The sequence below is a fragment of the Apteryx mantelli genome, chromosome 7, assembly GCF_036417845.1.
Source record: "Apteryx mantelli isolate bAptMan1 chromosome 7, bAptMan1.hap1, whole genome shotgun sequence".
Taxonomy (NCBI): Eukaryota; Metazoa; Chordata; class Aves; order Apterygiformes; family Apterygidae; genus Apteryx; species Apteryx mantelli.
In genome coordinates, this window is record NC_089984.1 from 28,287,791 (window position 1) to 28,310,402 (window position 22,612).

A 22,612-nucleotide genomic window follows, 5' to 3' on the forward strand; every position below is an offset into this window, starting at 1 on the left:
GGTGACTTGGCCACCATTTGTTTTGGAGTCTCCAACTCTCTAGCCTAAAAGACCTGGCATTCTTTTACTCTTGTGTTGTTTTTTGGCAGAGGTCCCAAATAGCTCTTGAGCTCAGATCTTTTGAACTGTAGCTGAGGGAATAAGGTCAGGATTCAGTGAGAAATGCCTCAGGGATGGTGTTTGGTAGGTCAATGTTAGAGGATTTTGCAGGATTTCTTTTGTTACTCCTTGTCTTCTCCCTTTTCCTATTTATAGTCATGTTAACAGTGCCTTGGAGGGTAAAGTAGGCTTATAGATACAGCTATTAGAAGGGTGTTTGAAGGAAGGACTCAATTGTCTGGTCAAGAGCTGTCTGGCAGTCAGGGTTCCTGAGGATGCTAGAGATGGACCACATGGGCAGAGATACTGAAATGAGAGTGGGAAGGTAAAAAGGCTTGTGAGCAGCACTGGGTGAGTCTGAAGAGGTGATACTCATCCCCAAAACTCTGGGGGGGACCTGTCCTTTCCAGCTGGAAATTAATGGTAGGGGTCAGGTTGTCTTTATTAAGTCAAAGCTAATGGATAATGATAAATACCTGATTGCACTGGAACAGAAGAGGTGATGAAAATTATCAGGAAGAATTCAAACTGCATTCATTTGCTTGAGACTTCTACAGATGTGTTAAAAAGAAAAAAACAAACAAAAACCCCTTAGAATAAGTACTGCATTTTTATCTTACTGTTTTCTCTGCCTTTGGTTATTTCTGTGCCCAGGATAGTTATCTGGAAACAAGGTTTATCTGCAGGACTTCAGGATTCATAACTTGGGGGGAAGAGGAGGAAGGAGGAAAAATCTACAGCTGCCATTCTGTCTCCTCTAAATAAAGAATTAATATCACTAGTGAAACCAGAGAAGTTACAAAGTGTGCAGTTATCAGTGCTAGCAAATACTCTAAGAAATAAATCAAGACTGTACATACTAGCTTTCTGGAGGTGACAGGTTACATCATTTCATCAACAAAGTAGCTTTTAAATATGTTTGTATATAAATCTTGCTACATCAGAAATGGACACAAACAACACTTTTCATATGAGTGTGTTCTGCAGCAGAGTTTTCAGCTTATCAGAGCTGTCCATTGCTGCTATCATGTTTTGCAAGATGAATGTATGCAGAATGATTACCAGGACTCAATTACAGTTATTGACAATCAGAGTACAGATGATGAACTACCATATAAATTATGCAGTACTTGCAACTGCTGTTGTCTTTATAGCCTTCACTCTTTAGATGATACATCTGGGAACAATTTAAAACAGTTGTTGTTTTTTTGAAATAAAACACATCTTCATGCTTTCAACTTAGTTTAGCAGCATTTTATTCAGAATTTCTTGGACATAAAAGCACTCCAAATGTGAGAGTCCCTAAACTCTCTCCAAAGAGAACTAGATGAAAAAGACTAATGTACAAGTATGTTTAAAAATTGAGAAAAGAAAAGAAGGAATATTAGGAAGTCAGAAGGGAATAATTAAGAGAAAGGGCAAGCAAGAAATGGGGGAAGGGAGTAGAAGTGAAACACGAAAGAAAAAAATGAATGCTGAAGCAGAAGCTGGAGTATGGCAAAGGGGAACACATAAGAAAAGAACAACTTGAGGTTGGCAGCATTTGTATATGTTATTGTAGCTCCCTGTCAGGTATTCCTGCTGCTCTAAGTTTAAGTGAAAGAGGTTGCTTTGAGAAAATGCGTTTTTCTATTTCATGATGCCAGACAGGCCTGCATCACAGTGGTAGATAATGTTTTTCCCTAAATTCCAGTCCTTTGAAACAGTATTTAAGGGGAAAAAAAGGCACACAAAGAAGCAGAATAGACTGGGACTAATCTGCCAACACTCAGAGGGGGGGAAAAAAAAACATTTTTCTATTAATAAAGAACCTTATTGTTCCTATATTAAATACTTAATTTTGTCTGCCTTTAAACCAAGCCATCTTAAACTGTTTTCTTAGTATGGTAAAGCATGTGCCAGCTCCTGCAGTGGTGTATGCTGGCACAGCTCCAGCAAGGAGCTGACCTCTGCGTTTTCCAGGGTTGTTCACTTTTTCTCAGTCCACTTCCGTTGATCTCGATGGGAGGAGAGTACAGCCTGCCCTTGGCAGTGTCAAAATCCTTCTGTGCATTTGGCATGTAAGTGCCAGTGTTACAGGACGGAAACAAGCCATTGAGAAATCTCAGCATTTTGGAAAAATGTTGGTTGTTAATGGCTGATATCCATGGATGTCCTTTGGTATATCTTAATATTAATGAATCTTCAGTGTATTTACCTTTATACAGCCTGTGACACTAAGTGCTCAAGCTCTTGATTTCATTTCTCCTGGGTTAGGAAACTTCCATGTGTGCATGGTCTGGTTTTAATAGTGAACAAAAGTTAGGCAAGTATCACTGTGTAGTGTATGTTCCTGATGGGGGGTCATGTCAGGGAGGGAGATGGATCTTGACCCATATCTATTAGAAGAATTTCCACTTAGTAGAAATTCAGCTGTTAATAAAATCAACCTGTTATTGCTAGCAGATAATTTAAAGTACTGAGTGAATAGTTATTTCTTCACTTGGTCACAATAAGCATCTATATGAGGAGATAGAAAGAGCAGGCCTGCTCTCATGTTTGCTCCTACAGACCAGTTTGGCATATTCCTAATGCAAGAAGAAACTAAGACGAGTGCGGCAGGACTGTCAGTACATGAATATGAGTCGGCTGGACCAAATGTGGTTTTCTGATCAAATAACACTCTCACTGCGAGTGTCCTTATACCTGTGACTAGAGCTGTTGACTTTAATTTACTAGCAATGTACCAACAGAAATATGGGACTCCTTAAACTTCTTTTTTGATTTGGGCTCAGACTGTCACTAGAAATTTCTGCTCTCGATATTGCAAATTTGATATAAAAGTAATGGATGATTCTTTTAAAAGACCAAATGAAAAACTCTATTTTTGTTCAGTTAAATATATTCAGTTCAAAAAAAGTGGTCTGGTTACATGTTTCCTTACATTTTTGCATGTTTGTATAATTTCTGCATTTGGTCATAAGGGTTGTAAATCTGCATAAAACTTGTTCCAGAGTCATAAATTTTAACTTTTATAGTAATATAGTTTAATTAGCCTATAAAATGATGAAACATCTGAAATCTCCAAAGGCTCCTGACCTGGTATATTTTACTGTGTGGTATTGTTGCTTGGAACAGTTCATTGATGCTAAAAATAATCATTTCTATACTATGTTTTATACTTCCAAGGTTACTGAATTTTATCACCTAGGCATAACTAAGATAATACCTACAGCATATATTCTTAGCATGTTAGATTTTTAGTGAGATGTTATTTCAACATACGTAGCTGAATTCAGAGGAAGTTTGCTCTAAGAGTTGACAAAAGTGAAATCCAGTGACTTTTATGGACGCTAGTTCTCATTTGTAGCTTTCGGTGGTTGTTAAACCACTGCTTAAAGACCTACAGATCTTGAAAGACTGTCCATCAGCTTAGAGAAAGAAGCTTTGTCTGGACTTTAAACAAGAAATCTGAAATTTGAATCAAAAAGCTTGAAATCTGATATTCCCTAATGGGTTTGAAACTAAAATTATTCACTGATTTTTTTAGAGCTGGAAAATGTCAAAGTGTCAAAAACAGTATCTTAGAAGTAGGCTAAATCCCATAAAATAACAGGCACTCATGTGGCTTCACAGAATGCTGAAAACATTATTTTTTGCACATGGTATTTTAACACTTAAAATCACTTAATTCCATAGGAGCTGGATAACATATGATGTCCTGATGAAAGCCTATGATACAGATAAACTATCTACAAATACAACAAATCACAGTGCCTGAGGGATATTTGTTCTGGAGAATTTTTAATCTATACTTGCTCGCAAACAGCGGCTTTTCACAGCAGTTGTCGCTCCCAGAGCCTTGCTGGGTTACGCGGGGTTGGTGGTGCAGCCGGAGGCCTCCGGCTGCAGCACCATGGAGAAATGAGCCAGGAGATGGCAGCTGATGCTCTCCCTGCCTTTTGCATCGCGCCCTTTCCTGCCCAGCCTGCCCCAGCCCTGCGACCCTCCTCAGGTCAGGAAATATCCCCAGCAGGATTTGTACAGGGAGATTGTTAATTTATCCTGGCACGGAAAGCATAATTGGGGAGGAAGAATAGCACCTTACAAATGGGCCCTTGCCTGCAAGTGAGGAGAACTGATTTCAGAGACTACTAATTTGCAACAAAGCTAGTTAATATAGTTATTTGTGAGGTAAAAACCCTGCACCCAAAAATAGATTGCTTAAGAGCTTTTTAAAGTGATAGTTCTCTTGGGGGGGTGGGGGCGAAACTCTGATGCAGGAACCATTAAAAAAAGAGTAAAATGCTCAAGCATATTTATCCAATCCTTTGAGAGTCTTCAGTTGGGAATGTTTCTCAGAACTAAATCTTGTCCTTATTAATATCTAATCACAGAATTTCATCCCCATTTTAACTTTCTTTTACATAAGATGCTTAGGAGGAAAAATATCTGAAATAACTATTGTAAAAAATAGTTAATTGATTTAATAATCTTTTTACTTTATTGGTGGTCTTAAATAGTCAAGCTGAAGGTTTAGAGTTAATAATTTAATGGCAGAGGGAAAGAAACTGAGATATTTAACTTTAGGAGGGAAAAATACTTTCTGTTGCAAATTGAGGATTTGATGAAGCAGGGACACAGGCAATTCCTGAAGGCAAGACTGTTAGATAAGAATACACTTCTATCTCAACAGTATACTTCTACCTTCAGGTAGGTGAAGAGACTGTCAAGGTTATACAGGAAAATATTGACAATATGAATGGCAACTTAAACTGGATGCCAAGTTGGAGGTGTGTGTTTCTGGAAAGAGTGAGTGACAGCCTTTCTACTGAATGCTTAAAGCATATGCTTAAGTATGTAAAATAGAGCTCAAGCAAAAAAAAAAAAAAAAAAATGCTAAATGGGATTTGAAAAGTTATAGGCATATTTAGTAAGAGGGCAGATTTATATAGGTTACTGATGCATGTGAATCTCTGGGTCCCAAACTGATTCTCTTTGTCAATATATGTACCAATCTGTATTTTATTAAATTATGAATTAGCCTCTCAAGTAGGATTGTGTGTGAAATTCTGCACAACAGGAAAACATAAAGCTTAAACTGACTTACAAATCTGGGAAAAGGCCTGAACACACAAAAAATAATTGGTTTGCCTTAAATGTAAGCAGTTACTTTAAATTCTTTCTGCTAGTTCAAAGAAAACTGAAATGGGTGAAAAGGTTAAGATGTGACAGCAAGCAAATGTACTCGGTACCTGTGGAGGTAATAGATGCCAATCACTGGTAAACTGAGCTATACCAATTTTTTTTTAAACTTCAAGACTTCTCTTTGAAGTCTCTTTTCTTCTTCCCATCTTTATTGTCATCTGTAGAATCTGAAGTACAAAACTGGAAGAAAACAAACAAAAAGCCTTCATACAAGACAGCCGTGATGAAATGCTTGTACCTAAATAAAGGCATGTAAGGAATACATAAATTCATGCAAAGCAAAATTTCACAGTGAGAATCTGAAAGCAACTCTGAACGTCTAACAGTTCGGCACTCCGTAGAAGACAGTTCTCCATGGTGCCATGTGTAAACTCAGCACAGACGTACTGAAATTAAGTGAGGTGTAAAGAAGGCTGCAGGCTTACTACCCTTTTAGCAAAGGGTGGTGGTTGATTCAACCACCAGCTTCTAGGCTTCTTCCAAGACAAAGCCTAGATTCTCTAGCTCTGTGTAGAACACTTCCAGAGCATAGCAAAGCGGGTGGGTTGGTTTATCATGGATATATTTATGGCTGTGGTTAACAAAACATATGCAAGTGGAAGATGTTCAGGATTTTAAAGATATTTGCTTTTTTGCCACATAGTTCAGATAGTCCCTTTGGATGGATACACTCAACTTCTCTACTGCTATTGACCGAGTGACATCTGATGGACTGTAATGCTTCTGTGTTGCAACTGGTTTTCCACTGAGGGTGCTCGCTTATTAAAGAATCACTTAACAGAGGGTGAGTGGGTAGTCAGGCTAAATTCACAGGCATGAAAAAATTACTTTTAAAGTTATTCTCTTCCATTTTACGCACATTATCTACATTGTCTACTTTCATCTGTTTGGAGAAATATTAAAATTAACTGAATGACTTAATTGGATGTAAATATATATGAATTTTTTCAAAATGGATGCTTTGGGGAGGGGGTATTTGTATATTTATTTACTCTTGTCTTGGTTGCCAGTGTGCCTTGTAATAAATTAAGATTTAACAGGACAATAATTAACTTTGGTCATAAGGCCATAAGGAGGATATGGTAATAAAGCTCTCCTTTTTTCAGTCTTAAAATAGTTGCTATCTAAGGCCTATATGCATATTGATCACTTTTTTCTTCTTTGTGCAGTTTAAGTTTTGGAGGCACTTTAAAGCATTTTAAAGTTCTGTTTGTATTAGGGTAACTGGAACACACTTTCTTCCCATATCAATTCATGATATATTTACTGCTAATTCTTCTGATACTTCCTCTCTCCCCTGTTTTATCCTTGTTATAGTTTCTTGGGGTTTAGAAGATGCTTTTTTCCTCACTATTTTTTTTCCTCCTTTTTTTTTTCCTTACTTCTACTATGCCCTTTTTGATAAGCCTCACCTCACTTTGCAGAATTCCTTTATTTTCTAAGTATTGGTGGGCCCCTTATATGAGAAGTGACACTTGAGAGATTAAGGTTGATATTAGTTGCTTTGGAGAACTACATCATGTGTAGCCAGGGAAGGTTCCCCTCTCTGTGGGAACACCAGAAAGTTGGAAACTTTTGCTTTGGTAGGGCATTGCTAGGGATTCTCTCTGCTACTTTTCATACATAAAACAACAGCAAGATACTAGAAGATGCAAAACCATAAGGATAAAAGATCAAAGGACTCGGATACCACCAACGTTAACAAATACTTGCTCAAAATCAGTGATAATAGTTATGCCTAGATCTATTCACAGTTGCTTGGAAAGAAAGATGAGCTTTGCAAGCAGGAGAGCACTGGTGTGTTGTATAACAGTGATGTCTAGTGATCTGACAAGCAATATATATAGGGAGAGTGTTGACTGTGTTCAAAACTGTGATGGTTTTATTAAAATTAGCAAGCAAATTGAAAGGTACTCTGAAATTTGGTTTAGAATACTTACAGCTGATACTAGTAAAACATCAAGCACTTCAAATAACCTGGACATAAAAAGCAACTGTGTTTTTGTTAATAATGAACCGTATGACGTGTTAATTAGATTTAAAGTATTTTTATGTTAAGTAATGAAGTTTATGAAGGCAAATGTTTTTCCTTTTACTATGTTAATGTATATTTGTGGAGTTAAAGGCAGCAATAGAATACTGAATGATATTATGAGATAATATCATTGAAACCTATTGAATATGGTACTGTATGCCTATTGTGGAGTTTCAGGCAATATATAATTTGCTAATATATAAAGCAGCGTGGCAGCTTAAGAGGTTTGAGAATGGTTCTTTGGAACTGTTCCTTAAAATAATATTTCAGTGCCCATCATTCATATTGCTTCCGTTATTCTGAAACTGAGCATGAAAAATTGCTGATGTGCTTTGAAGTTTTGTGGATTTTTGACAGTGAAAGTGTTGACTTGTCTTTTTTGTTTTGTACAAATACAATTTGTCTTCAATATCTTTGACTGCTTAGAGGAACAAACCTAAGAAATTAACTAGAAAACTGACTCACTTTTACAAAGAATCACAGGGACAATATATTTTTTGACCAGTTTCTATGAACCTCATTGCCTTTGTATTACAAGCTTGTAGAGATTGCACAAAACGTCATGTAGATGACACTAACAGATTGCTCTGCAGGTTCCTCATGCTGAGCACTGTGATCCCTGTGTCATAAAAATGATAAACAGATGGGCAAAGGCTTTGAAACTTTAATATGAAGGGAGAAGAAAACAGCCAGTAGAGATGGTGACAGGGTAGTGGTTGAGCAATAGACATTAGAGCATTTTATCTGTTGCCCTTCAAAAAAAAAAAAATAGCATCAGGATCTCTAAGGAAATTACATTAGAGTGGAAGAGGAACCAGCAATAGATATGGGTTGGTGCAAGAAGCAGCAAGGAAATGAAAGGGACTTTGAGGTATTGGGGCTGAGTGATAGAGAGGAGGTATTGTGTTTAATGGTGATAAAATTGGTGGAGAAGAAATGCAGCAGAACTGGTGTTCTCTTGGAGGTGATAGGTTTTGGATGACGTGATCAGTATTGGTACAAAGGTAGCTCAGTGGTGTCCCCTGCGAAAAGGATTACAAATATTAACCTAAGGCAGGGAACTAAGATGAAGGAAAAGAACTTAAGTCCTCTCTATAGATAATGCATTTCATAAGTTTAAAACTGAGGAGCATAGGAAGCAATGACGCTTGTTTGCAACAAGTGAAGCTGAAAGTAATCTTATGCTTTTACTTAAATAACAGAAGTAATGTTTCCTTTTTTTGGATAACTGCATTCTTTAAAAATAAACATAATTTTCACCACACAAAGGCAAATACTGTATAGCTTGTTGCTTGTTTGCCTGCTTCTTCAGAAGTAGTCTGAGAAATTTGGTTTGCACAAAGGAAGGTTTTTAAACATCAAGCATTTGAACATCAGGTATCGCAGAGGAATCTGCAGATGTGGACAGGACTTGGCCTAATGTGTTGTGGACACTGTACCAGGGGTGACTGCAATGTGGGATGCTTGGGCCAAGGCTGCAAGAAACTTGGCATCGTTAGTTCATTGGTTACTTGTGATGGGTTTTTTCTTTGTTTCTTTTTGTAATGCCTGTCTTGTCTTCTCTGCCCTCCTTCCCAAAAGGAAGCTGTCCCAGTCCCTGGAATCAGTCTCTGTGTGGTGTTCTTCACGCTCTCATCCAGGAATTCAATGTGTTCATCGTGTTTCTAGAAACCTTTGCTGCTTAGGATCCATGTGTTGTAGATGTCTGTGACCTGCTGCCCTCCTTCCTGTGGCTGCTGATTTGACTGCTTGGTTGGTGGTTTAAGGTGAACCAGCACACCATGACTTGATATCTAGGCTGAAAATTCCTCAGACCTTCCTATCTCTGTTAAGCTAATGTTTACATGTAAAGAACTTTTCAAAGCTGCCACTCCTCTCTTAAGCATTCAGAGTGATACGTCAGCTTCTAAATACATATCTCCTGGCCATACCCCTAACCAAACATAGTTGCAGATGACTTCAGTATTTCTCTTGAGGTTGGTGATGAAATATGTCCTCTTTTCTGTTTAAAGACTCTTTCAGAAGTTTTTATACTAATTCTTTCTGTAGAAATGAACTACTTCTAACTTCTGTAGATTTGTTTCCAGACTTCCTGTTTTTTTTCTCCATCAGAAAGAAGGGACAGCTTGGCTCTGGGTTCCAGTGCTGTTGCCTCTGTTCCTTCTTGTCTTCTGCTTGCTGAAAATCCAGCTACGTGTCTTAGAGCTCACTCTTGCTCCTGTTCTGCATCCCAAAGTCAGCATATCTTAATATCTTTGAAACACCAAATTCTAGACATAAGTTTGTTTTTTTTATACATATATATTTACACACATTATATATGTATATGTATGTACACACACATGCTCATATGCAACTTGTGAAACTTAGAGGATCAAGGTGATTGAGACTAGTATCTTACTGGATAGGCGATCCAGCTAAATAGCAGCTGGATATTTAAGATGTATTGTGTGCTTTGAGAGCACAGGATGCCCTTTTTATGTCCTAGGGGGTAGAAGACTGGCACTCACTTGTTGCTTTGCTATTCTTACCCCTGCCCCTGCTCAAGATGTGTGGAAATTGCATCCTGACCTCTTTGGTTTCCTCTTTTTTTATTTCTGTGTTTTCAAGCTTCCTCCTCACACTGTCTGGACACTTATCTTTGTACAAATTCTTGCCTGTCTCTTGGGTTGTTGAGGTTTTTTTTTTCCTTCTTGTTTTCTTAATGGAAATGACTGTGACACAGGATCAGCTGTTGCTTGTTACTGGTTTGCAGATTGCAGTCAGAAGTTTGCCTGAAGGCAGGAGGATCAGAAGGCAGAACAGAAATGCTCTGCAAAATTTGGATCTGTCCTGCTGTTGAAGAGGAAGTCTGAACTTTGTGTCACGTGAGGCTACAAAGTCCACCCTCCCCCTTCTCTGTAATGGAAAAAGAGAGAGTAAGGGGAAAAGTTCGTTTCACCATTGCCTGTTATACCTAAACAGAGCAACTGCAAAGAAGTGCGATATAATCCTTTGCTCCTAGTGTCTTGGAAACATTATGTATTTATTAGTCCATCACTTAAAGCAGATCATCTTTGGCTCAGAGACCTATGTTCATTGCACCTCTATGAAGGGCCTAGGATCTCTTTAGCTGTAGCAAACTGTAACTGTTATGTCATAGTTCTCCACAAGCCTCCTCCGTTGGGCCTTTATGCTCCGGGTGATAACTTCCTCTTGTGTGAAAATGTCATTGCTTGTCTAATGATCCCTGACCCATGATGTACCTTCCTTCCCCATAAAGGTTTCATCTGAGTGTGATGCTGAACTTCCTCAGATAGAAAACTAGCACTGACCAGCAAACTCAAGCTTTTATAGTAAAGAAGGCTTATTGTAGGTTTGTTGGTTCTGTACACACCTTTAATTGACTATAGGTCAATCTGAATATCCACCAATGATGTTACATGTGGTGTGGAGTTATCTGTTGGTCTCTGGGTGGGGAACCTGTACTCATCTTCCACTGAAGCACTCTCACTTGGTAAACTTATGTTCCCCAGCTATTTGGTAAGTGCTTCTGTAAGCTGAATTGACTGAGCTTCATGAGTGTCCAGGTACAGAGCCAGTAAGTCTAAACACAGCTGTCTGAATCAGTCCCAGAGTCTAACTGTATTTTAAAAATTACCATTCAGCTAGGTTTAATTCATTTAACATATGGTATATTGATTTTATATAGTTCTGCTTTATTTGTTGTGATGACACTGTTCTAGCAAGTATCTTTGAAGAAGTGTATGATTGGTATGTTTTCTCAATCTGAAAAGATATGGAGAGATAAATATTTTTCTCTAAATTTGTGATATTTTCTACAAATCTATTGGTATTAATTATCTTGGAGAGTTTAAATTGTATGTATTAATTCAGCCTTGTATCAGTTGCACCCTTACTTTTATGACTGATGTCAGGGTGACTGACATAATTACTTCTGCCATGTTAAACCCTTTAAAAATGTTGCCATGTTTTCACTGGAGCAATGTCGGTTCTCTCTTGAGCTGCTGAGGGCCAATCTTTCTGAATAAGAAGGTGACAAATACCATCTACAGCCCAGCTTCAGTTTTGTCTGCTGAAATACCGCTTCTTAAGCTTTTGACTGGGTGGCTGTCAATACTTCAAAAAAAAATCCCAAAACTCAAAAATGCCTCCATTTTTATGTAGACCTTTATTTTGATGTAGATTCCTATTTCCCTTTTCCTGGGAAGATTATAACCCCGAGCATCATCTTATCAGATTACAGTAATGCAAACTTGGTCAATTTTATGTTTGTAAATAAGAAAGAGCAGTTCCTTTTGTAATGAAGGCAGCAGATGGGAGTTTATTAAAGGAATTTGAAGAGAATTGAAGGAGTATCTAGAGATATTGCAGCAAGCAGAAAAACAGTTGTGAAAGACTTCACCATCAGAGGGAACTACAGTGTCAGATCGTCATCTTCATGAAGGCCTCATCCAGATACTAGCCCTGATCCTGGATGTGCTATTCATGTCCTGGTCTTGGCCTGCAGGGACTGTGATCTGCCTGTCTCTCTCCACCGAGAGAAAGAAAACTCTTCGCCATGGGGCTTCTCCTTGTGGCAATCTCTCGGGAAGCAGCTGGTTGACATGGAGCTGGCAGGCGGTAGGCTGTGGTGGCATGCCAGTGGGCAAGGTAAGGTGCAAACAGGAGTCTCCAGGAGCAAGAAGATGAGTCAGTAAAAGCGAAGCCAAGTCCATGTAACAGGGCAGCTGGCTCTGCCACAGGCAGGGCATTGGCAGCTGGCTACTGGTGGTGGACTGTGCTCCAGCATCTTCTTCTCTGGGCAAGCATTGGGGAAGTCTTGGGGTGAGTGGAAGAGCCCTAAGGGCTGGGAAGCTGAAGGCCACTGCTTGAAAAAGGAGGTGAAGGAGCACGGTGGTGGGTGGCTCCCTTTGGAGTGGGAGGCTAACCAGTCCAAAGCTGGGGTGAAGGGGGACAGATGGTGCCAGGAAGAAGCTTGGACGCAAGAAGCTATAGAGAAAGTTGCTCATCCAGGGCTGTCTCATATGTCTCATTCATGGGGGGGTCTGCCCAGGATGGTGCAGAACTGATCAGGGGAGATTGCAGGCACTGGGGACAAGGGGGGGATCACTGCAAGGTGTAGGTGGCTGCCTCTGGACTTTCCTGGCAAGTAGCTAAAAGAAGCTGTCTTTTGTGGTGCTTCTCATGAGCTGCAGCAAGGGGGGAGAACTCATTCTGTGGGGCAGGTAGACACAGGGAGGTGACTTGTCAGCAATTATTGCAAACTTATCTTTTTTTTTCCCCCTCCTGTGAGCTGGACCTCCTATCTGGAAATGAAGAGGGTTATCTCTTCTGAGGCTGGTTCTTCTTTCCATGTACCCCACTGGAGCTAAGGCAATCTGCTCAGTGTTGTGTGACTTTGAAGACTGACAAATTGCTTTCTGCAGCCAAAATGCCATTTCCCTCTGAGACAGGGATGCAATCCTGCTTCAGATTACAGCCCCGAAGGAGCAAACGGAGGCTATTCCGGTGTTAGCCAGGTTACCCGGGGCACACGAGCTGCTAACCCCGCTGCTGCAGGACCATCTGGACAGACGCTGAGGAGCCCCGGGCACCGATAATGCTGCTCCGAGGTAATTTCTGCTTGAAGGAGAGCCGTAGGTCAGTTCAAGCTGGATCAGTTCCAAGCCATGTAGAGTTAAACTAACCCCTCCCACAGCCATGGACCATTAAAGCGCCCAGTTTCATGTGCACCTCTCGCTGAGGCAGCTCGGAGCCGGCAGAAGCTGAGCAAGGAGGAGGGGGAGAGAGGAGGGAGCGAGCGCTGGCACCGATGGACGAGCCAAAGGGTGAGGACAGCAGCGAATCACTGCTTTAAACACCAGCCTTGACCTTGGGCGAGGAGGGCGGAGGTGGGGATCTCTCGGGGCCGCCCGGAGCCAGCATCCCTGCGCGCCGAGCTCCGGGGGCGCCCGCGGCGCCCGGCGCTGCGCTGCGCTGGCGGCGCAGCCGCGCTCCGCGGAGGCGGCGCGGGGGTCTCGCCGCGCTCCGCGCCGCTGCAGCCTGCCGCAGTCCCGCCCCGCGCAAAAACCCGCTTCAGTAAAGCGCCCTGGGGGCCCGGCTGCCCGCGCCCTTTGGGGTCGGCGGACCCCGAGCGTGCGGCGGGGGCGCGGGGGGCCGCGGAGCCGGGCGGAGGGCGCTTCCTGTGCGCGGCGGCTCCGCGGGCCGGGGCGTCCCGCGGAAGTTTGGCCGCGTCAGTCCGCGGGATTCCCCGGCGCGGAGCGAGGAGCCGGCGCGGCTGGCGGCTGCTCAGCGGGGCTGCGGCAGCGGTGCCAGGAGGGCTGAGCCGAGCCCCAGGGCACAGAGAAAAGCCCTTCGGTAAAAGAGAAGGGGGAAAAAAAAAAACCCAAACTCTCCGTGGGAGTACGGGCTGTTAGGAAACCCAGCTGGAAGGTGATAGCCTTGAGGACTCGCTGTGCGGGGGCTCTCGATGCTTGGGGTCGGAGCTGCAAGGGATGAGGAGGGCAAGCGCTCTCCCGAGGGGGGAGGAGGATGCCCCCGGGCACCCTGCGAGCTGCAGCCCTGGGGATCCTGGGGCACTCGCATCAGCTAAAGATACTTGCTGCGTGGTAGTCTTTTCCTACAAGATATGCATCTTGTGCCAGAGCTTGCCTTTTATAATCAGCTGGCATGGTGCACATAGCACGAAACGTAAGAGCACTTGTCACGCTTAGCACTTGGCAGAAACGTTTCCTAGTTTAGAATCTGCTGTTGGCTTTCTGGGTGTCTTACACCCTGCTTACAGCAACTTCTGCAATACGTGCATCCCTTCTGTGCTACCAGCAACGGGAGGCTCTTTGTGTGGCTCTTAAATACAAAGCAGGAACTCAGGCAAGTAGTAGTAAACTGGAAAAGGGTCTGGGCACAAACTTATCCCTAAGCTTCTCTCTCAATTTAATGGTTGGTTAACTTTTCAGTATTTTGGTAGTTTCTTGTTCAGTATTAGGAGCAAGTAACTCTCACTTATCATTGTTAATACAACAGGGTATCAAAAGGTGTTTGGTTTTTTTCTCAGAATAAGCAAAATAAAATGGCAAACTACACCTCTCCTTCCGTTCGTCCCTCAAGTTTTCGACTTCATGCAATGTAATGAATGGTGCTTGAAGTGTTTTCTCAGTCTGACCTGCATCAAAACTTAAAGCAAAGACTGGCAGAAGTGGGAGGCTAGCTCATTAATTTGTGAGGTCATGAGTGAAGCTGGAAATATTTAGGAATAATTTGCCTCTTCTGAGGAGGGAGATAAGAATAGCTTTGAAACTGGTCTTTAAAAAATTTCATTCCAAAAAGGAAATGTAATGCATGAAAGGAGAAGCCTTTGCTAGTGAGGTGAGGAATCACAGAAAAAAAACTTAGAGGATGAGAACTGTGATTTAGCAAAGAGGACCAAATAAGCCTTCACTTAGAAACTGGAATTTTGAACAAAAAGCCGGAAGGGAACTACCAGTTAATACCAAGCTAATTCTGGAAGAAGTGGTGATGGTGGCAGATTGGGCTGAATTGCAGAAAATGCAAGTTGTCTTGCAAGGACCTAATTAAAACTGGTGCAACAAATGGCAAAAAGATGCATTTTTAGCGTGTGGGAGAAGAAAACATGAGGCAGTTTCTTTTTAAAAAAAAAAAAAAAAAAAAAGCACGGTATGTCTTTCAGGGGCAGCAGTCAATACTTACGACACAGGGGAGCCCAGGACAGATGGTATCTACCAGCCAGTAGGAAAGTTTTCACCTTGAAATGAGTCAGAAGTGCACGCTGAGGGCATGTCCTGTCAACGAAAAGGAATTATTCAGGAGAGTTACAGTGAAGGACAAACAGGCCTGTTGTCCCCCTGAGAATTTTGTCCGCGGTGATTGTAACACGCAGTTTTGAAATGCTACTCTTCAACTTTAGAAAGCCAGTATTTTTTGATACTGATTCTAGGTAGAACTGATGGTAATCTGGATTAGTATGGTAACACAGCCAAGGAAGAAATTCTGCTTGGAGCCGTTCCTCTGTAGGAACGGCTTATGTCAGTGACCAGTATGAAGAGTTTCTTGGGTAGAAAGTGTGACACAGTTTAAAAACTATGTGTAAATGTGGGGAACTTCAGTCTGGGGGAAACATGATACTGGTTTTATGCAGACAGCAGTAAAGAGTAGTATACCTTTTAAAAACATACAATTTTTTTTAACATAAAAGGTTATTTTATGTAAAATTGAACAAGAGAGAACTCCATTTTGGAGCTTTATATAGGTGATGATGAATTAATAGCTAGTCTGTCAGATGGCTGCTCTTTATGGACCAGTGATTGTTCCCGTATGGATAGGCAATGCTAGTTCCAGTAATAAAGCAAAATCTGAGGGAAGAAATGTAGGTGAAGAAACATGAATGAAGACTGAGAATTTAAAGAACACATGCTGACTAGTGCTCCAGAAACAAGAACGAGAATGACTTTGGCTAGTTCATTGGAGCAGTGAAAGCAACAAATAGAAGTTAAAATAAGCAAATGCGAAGGAAGTGGAAAAAGAGGAAATGAAAAAAGTGGAAAAACAGGAAATCTGATACAAAATACAAGCTGTGAATTGTGGAAGATTATTTAGAGAAAATAAAGATGTTAGGGGAAAATCTAAAGTTAGCAGGACCAAGCACAATTCAAAGGAGACGTTCTATGTGTGTTAGGAACAAAACATATCTAGCAATTGCATAATCGTTATGGAAGTGGAGAGGGTAAGATTTTAATGACGACTGGAAAAAACACAGAAATGCTTGCTAAATATTTTTTCCAAATTTGGAAAAAATATAAGATGAATTCAGATACGAAGGAATATTTTATGGTAGTATTGTGACTAAGTAGCCAGTTTTCTTGATTAACATTTCTTAGGAATAAAAGTTTTATAACTATTTGAGATTAAATGCACCAAATACTTACTGAGGATATCTATGCTCAGTGACGATAGTTTTCAATAGACTGGAGTAGAACACCAGGAAAATCAGACAGCTGGAAGGATGCTAGTGTTGATCCAATGCTCCAGCAGTGTGATTATGGGTAGCCCAGAGAACTACTGCCAAATTAGTTTGACATCAGTTCTGCCTAAATTGTTAGGCAAGTTTCCCCACTGATCAAGTCTTAACAGCTGGGGCTTTTTTATTTTCTTTTGTTTAGACACTTGTCAAAGCAGTTTTCAGAATAATGCTATTGTGGAAATGGGTAGAACTGGCAAAATGGATAATAGGAATGAATGTATAGGAAAGGAAATTATTCGTCCAACATGGAAGCAGACCTGTGATGTAATGTGATCCCCTCAAGTGAGCATATTTATCTCCACATGGGGATAATGATTGAGTCTATAAGAGTCTGTTGGCAACATGTACTTTAAGGAATATGTTCCCTTTGGTTTGGGTACTCAATGGCTAGAGAATAGCAAATATTGTATGTATTTAAAAGGGGGAAAGAATTCCAAGTACTTCCAGACATTTTTGTTTGTCCTTGCTTTCTTGAAGTCTATATTCCTCCTCTTTATGAAGTCAGCTGACTTAAAAAATAGATATCAAATAAGCCTAGCATGACTCTTCTTTGCTAAAACCAGGCTGTGTTTTGTCTTATGTATGTTATCACCTTTAACATCTGCTGCTTGATCTATTTCTCTGAAGAAGGCTGGAGGCTCACTGGAGTTTTAGAAAAAAAAATTTCATTAAAAAAAAAATATCAAGGGAATATCAACTGCCCACGAATAAATTGAGGCTGTAAGCTAAAAGACTTCTAGACCCTGACTTCTCTAATGACTAGCAGCCTCCTCACAGAAGGGGAAACGGAACAAGACATCTCCCTGGCTGGCGTTTGATACCCAGGATGAATTACGAGCCTACAACAGGGAAGGCTGGTGCAGACAGTCCATTACCTGGCCTATCTTCTGACTTCATATCTGCTTGTTTTATTTTTCAGAGATAATGAATGTCGTTGAGAAGAGTAGATATTAATACCTCTCATGTTTAAGCCTCTCCAAAGCAATAGATGCATTTCTGATTTTATTCTGACTACAAAAGTCTCCCTGTGACTCTCCGCTAAAGAATGAACTAAATGAATTAAGACCTGGATAACAGACTGGCCTCATAAACAGTTGTCAAAAGGAAATTGTCATTCAACAGCTGTTTTCAGAGGTGTTATGCAAGAGGCCTGATGGTATTAACCATTTTCAGTAATGATCCAGAAAATATAAAATGACTGCTGATTTACAGATGGAGTTTATCAGCACTGCAAGAACCAGTGCAAATACCAATTAAGTCAGAGGAAAAAGTCTAGGGAAGCCAAGAGTGGTTGGAAACGTAAAGAGCAAATAATAGGCTTCAAGCCAGCTTGCGAAAGCATGGCTAATGCAACTTTGGGGAAGAAAGCTGGACATTCGAATACTGAATAGAGAGGGAAAAAGGTTTCTGGACAATGTTGTCTGGAAAAAATATGCGTATGTATTGATAGCAAAAAAAGCTATGAGTTATGGCTATCTTAAATGGTATATACAATGGATGCATGGCAGAGGGGGAAAGCTATTCTCTGGTCAGCTGTGTTGTGACCACTGCAACCTGTGTTTGCTTTCTGGCTGGTAATTACCAGAAAAACTTAGAAAACATTCAAGCATTTCCTAGAAGAAAAGGAATAAATTTAAGAGGCTGGACACCTGAAAAGGGAAAGGTTACAAACACTAAAAATTGATAGCTCTTGTGGCCTTTCCTAAATTGCATAGCTGGCTTAGCATGGCGTGAAAATATCAGGCTTGGTCACATTCCTTCTTTTCCCAAGACACCTTTGCACCTGGAGCACCGGTGGGCTTGAAAGCAATGAGCAAACCCATCTTTGGAGTTACCCCCCACAACACACACGTGTGTGCGTGCACACACACTAGGTATTTTGTACCGTCTTGCTAGTCCTAATTCTCTTGTTGTGCACACTGACTGTGTACCATGGAGTTGCATCCGATTTGACTGGAGTTGAGATACAAGTCAGGTTCTCAGCTTGGAACTGATTTGTTTAAGGCTGTTGGAATGATGAAGAGCAGTGGATGTGTTTAAGGACAGAAATGTTTAGGCTGAGCTTTAGGTCAAACTAGAATCATCGTTCTGAGGTGACTCTGGGGAGGAGCCAGCCCATAAGGGATTACTATTGCTTGAGACCAATGAAACTGAACCATAAAATTCTGCAGTATATTCCCAAGAGAAACACATAGGCTGCTTCTCTGGAAGATGTTAGATGGGACCATTTCTTACACTATATTTGCTTACCTTTTTATCAGCTAGATGTGAGAACTAGCTTCATCTCTCCACTCTGTGGAAACTTCCCTGAGTATAGTTGAAGGTTTATGGCAGGTGCTGCATCGTGGAGTTTCTTATCCACAGAGCTGTTGCCAATGTGCATTCGTGTGGAGCAGCAGAGCCAAAGGCTCTTCTTCCACAGTTGGTTTAACTTGACATCAGTCTATGCTGTTAAAAAAGGGGAGAGAGGAAGCTTGACCTTGTCCCCAGCCTTTTTTCTTTTTTTCCTGGAATAATTTTCTGCTTATCTGGTTCATTGCAGCTGCTTGAATGCCAACACCAGTTGAAGCGAGAGAACAGGAGGAGGCAAGGGTTGAAAGTTGCTCGGAACTTCGTTGTAAGACAAGGAGTGACACAAAAACAGCGCTGTGCTCTGTAACAGTGCTGCATTAGCAGTACAAATTCAGAAATGAGTTAAAGGAAAAAGCATGAGTGACCAGATGGAAGGGAACACAGTCGGCTAAGTGTACACTGAACAAATTCATCTGCTCGGGTCCTCTCACACACTCACTCCTCCCAAACGCTGCCGAAAAGATCAGTTTTCCAGCTTGTTCTTCTGGCCCCATCTCCCTTTCTGCTCTGCACCCCTCTGTCTCCTGCTTTATGGCATTGGCTTCATGCCGCTTCTCCTCTTCATGCTCAAGGCCTGCACAGACAGTGTGCAGCAGCCTGGTCACTGCTGTCAGTCCTCCGTCAGTACTCAGCCAGTGTCTGCAATGCTACCAGCCTCTGCCCTCTACCTGTTATAGCTCTTAAATGAGTCCTTTGGGGCTCTTGCTCCCTGGGTCCTCCCATGGAGGAGCCCAGGAGGAACTTCCGATGAGAATCTGCAGAGCTGCCTCACTGTCTGCCTTCAAACTACCTTTGAAATCCCCCTTGTAATGCCAACATGTTTTGTAGGCAGCAGTTAAGCTTCCAGTATGTGAAGATTCATGCCCATCAATCTGATCCATGCTGTCCTGTTGTCCCTTGTGACCTTCATCTAGCTGTGGACTGTGCCTCTTCTGCCCAAAAGTAACCCTTGCACAATGGTTGGACAGTTTATGGACTGAAACTTGCACCTTTGATCAAGCATTTTTTGCTTCACAGAAGAAGTTGTTAAAGGATCCTAGCTGAACTTATATTGTCCCCTTTGTTTTTTGTTCCTCTTGAGAATCTCTGTCCTGATCGTATAGGGTCTTTCTTGGGGAAGAGAATGAAAAGAAAATTGACCTATTTTTACAGAGGAACGAGAAGTAGCTTGTTTTTTCATTAACTATCTGCAGCTTCTCAGCAAAAGCTCAAACCGTAACTGGCCTTTGAGCTTTGCATGCTGCCTGGAGAAGGTGAATCAGCAGCCCAAGATGTAGAAACCACTTTTACCCCTTTGTGTTGGTTTGCAATGTTTTCGCGCTCTGCTTGGAGGGCTCCTGAGCGGGAACTGCCGTTAAGGCTGTTGTGGTTTCTAAATGTTAACTAATAGTGACACTGCCGAGGGGGAAGGGGAGGGAGCAGCCTCTGTGCGCAATCCTCCCTGGCCTTGGCAAGGAGGGGACGGAGCCTCCCAAAGTGAGGAATGAAGTGGATTTGGGGGCCTCTGCAGCGCAGCTGATGCAATAGCAGTATCTGTGCCCTGTGGCAGAGCTCAGGGAGTCAGAACAAAACAGGAGGGAAGGCAGAGCAGTACGCAGAGCACGGCATGGGCAGTGGGAAGGGGCAACCAAATGGGATTCGTTCCTCACCTAGAAAGTGCCCCCTCTCCAGCTGCTCTTTGCGAGAGCAGTGCTGGGCAGCCCTTGCCAGGGAGGATATCGGCTTTGGCCAAGATCAGCCCTCAGCTGCTGGCTCTAGCAGCTTCGTGGGAAACGCTGGAAATGGGCAATTTTGCCTTGAGTGCATGTGCCTGATAGGCTGATCTGCAGCTTCTATTTATTTAGTGGTGCTTTGCTGAAATAATATAGGAAGCAAACTGTTTGTCAGCTCTGAGACTGCAGTAAACATTAAACCAGCTTAAGCTGAAAAGAACTTTATTCTAGTAAAGCAAGCAGTCAGGTTCTTGTTTACAGAACTTGAAAACACTGTTATGAAAGAAAAGCATGGAAGCCATAAAGAAAAAAAAAATCCAATAATATTTTGTAGGACTTATTCTTTCATTAGCCAGAGAGAATTAAGACTTTGTTCTGAAATTAATCAGTCACAAGTTTAAAGATGATTTCAGTGGTTTAACACACAGTTGGGTTAAGCTGTCTACCCAGCCTATTGAACAGAGCAGTCCAACCTCCCCCACCCACACACCACCACCACTCCTTTCCCACGCATGTGCTCTCCTGACTTCATTAGCACTCATGTGACTTTGTGTCAGCCTCATCAGATCTGACCTGTCTGAAGAGTAGCTCGGGGAGGTGGGGGAGAAAAACGCATTAAAGAAAAGAAGCATCTGCATTTGTACAAGTGCAAGGTAGAACCATGGCTAAAGAAAGAGAGAGGTAGGGTAGCATGTTTTCATAGCAAGGTGAACAAATGAGTTTAAGCCAATTGTGAAACTGAGCCTTTGCACTTCCTCTTAAAAATACAAAGTTTTACATCAAAACCTGGCACATGCTATGAACTCCTTATCAAAGGCAGTAATTTTACAGTTGCTTTTTAAGTTACAAAGCATGTCTCGGCTTAAGAGACTAGTAATTTCTCTGCTAATTTAAGGATGACTTTGTGTTGTGACCTCTTGGGAACCATGAGAATGTGAAGTGGATCCCATAAGCCTTGCTGGGAATAGATACACTTCTGTAAATAGGGATCTTGGAGAGCCTTTCCTACCTGTTTACTTCTCAGGAAGCTGTAACCATAAACTTGCATGATAATATATTGCAAACCATGTCCCAGGAATTTTTGTTGTGGTGTAGCAGTTAGTCTTTAGGTTTACTAGCATTTCATAGTGATTACATATAACACAGCAGGCCTGTTGTTAGATAGCCCATAGCTCTTTTATAAAGTAGTAGCTGCCTTTACTCTACTGTTCTTTCCTCCCTCCATCCTTGAAGTTAGACTTTGAAAAGGAAACGCAGTGAATGCATTCCTTCCCACTATGGGGCTCTGCTGTCTCTGATTATCAGCGCTTTTCCTCAAACCTAAATGACATTTTTCATTTTTCCCATGTTTTTAAAGTTGTAACAGAACTTCATAAATCTAGCATGAGTCATATGTGTACTTTATTAGACCAATAGTCTCTAAACTGCTATTAGTCTAGCATAACACTAGAGAGAATAAATCAAAACAGCAGAAGATAAATTTAAGAGTAGGTGTACTTGAAGCATGCTGCTCCTTCCCCTAGACCCTGGGAGCCGTGTGTGTGTGGGAGGGAACATGCTGCGAGACTCGGTTTGTGAGAGCTTCACAGGCAAGTGGATGAGATGGCCTGGTGGACAGGGCAGTGGGCTGGGTTACTGTCTTTCCAAACATGCTTTTGCATGTTTTTGCGATCTGTTCAATGGGGATAATGATGCTGACTAAACTACTGATAAACTACTTGGCAATATATGGATGGAAAGCACTGGGACGAATTTAAGTGCTATGATATATTATCAGGGAAAGGCTGAGATTCAACACACAAAGTCAAGTATGATGATTGGCGTTACCTATTTGGTATTAGCTCCCCTTATGTTCTGGGCAGGCAGCACTGCTAAAAGATGGTGCCAGTTGTGAAAGCCACAAAGGCAGGGGGACCCTGGGAGTAGTGGGAATGATGTGAGATAATCCTAGCCTTGCTCACTGTGTATCTGTTAAGAGAAGGCTGGAATCATAAGGTTGTGACATAAGCGTGAGAAAATTTTCTGTGGACAAAAAAGCCTCTTTGTGAGACTTGCGGTTCTGCTGAAGAATAATTGCAGCTATCCTGTCTCACCAGAAGTTTTATGGGGAAGCTGATACTAATGCTAGCACTGCTGTGTGATTTTGGTTATGGGAGCACAAGCAAATCTGGACTACATTAGTGACGA

At 41.7% G+C, this 22,612-nt stretch overlaps 1 protein-coding gene and 1 long non-coding RNA gene across 2 annotated transcripts in view; one reads left to right on the forward strand and one right to left on the reverse strand.

Moving 5' to 3' along the window:
• Nucleotides 1–11,364: 11,364 nt before the first annotated feature.
• LOC136992464 (uncharacterized) lies at nucleotides 11,365–18,780 on the reverse strand. Its single transcript, XR_010884737.1, has 3 exons — nucleotides 18,612–18,780; nucleotides 15,032–15,123; nucleotides 11,365–12,943 (listed from the first exon to the last, which is right to left on the reverse strand). It is a non-coding gene; the product is annotated as an uncharacterized lncRNA (long non-coding RNA).
• ENTPD1 (ectonucleoside triphosphate diphosphohydrolase 1) overlaps nucleotides 13,087–22,612 on the forward strand; it is a 32,651-nt gene continuing 23,125 nt past the window's right edge. Inside the window, exon 1 of the mRNA XM_013955013.2 lies at nucleotides 13,087–13,152. Coding sequence (XP_013810467.2) covers nucleotides 13,137–13,152 — 16 coding nt within the window. The 5' untranslated portion in view covers nucleotides 13,087–13,136. The remainder of the gene's footprint in view (nucleotides 13,153–22,612) is intronic.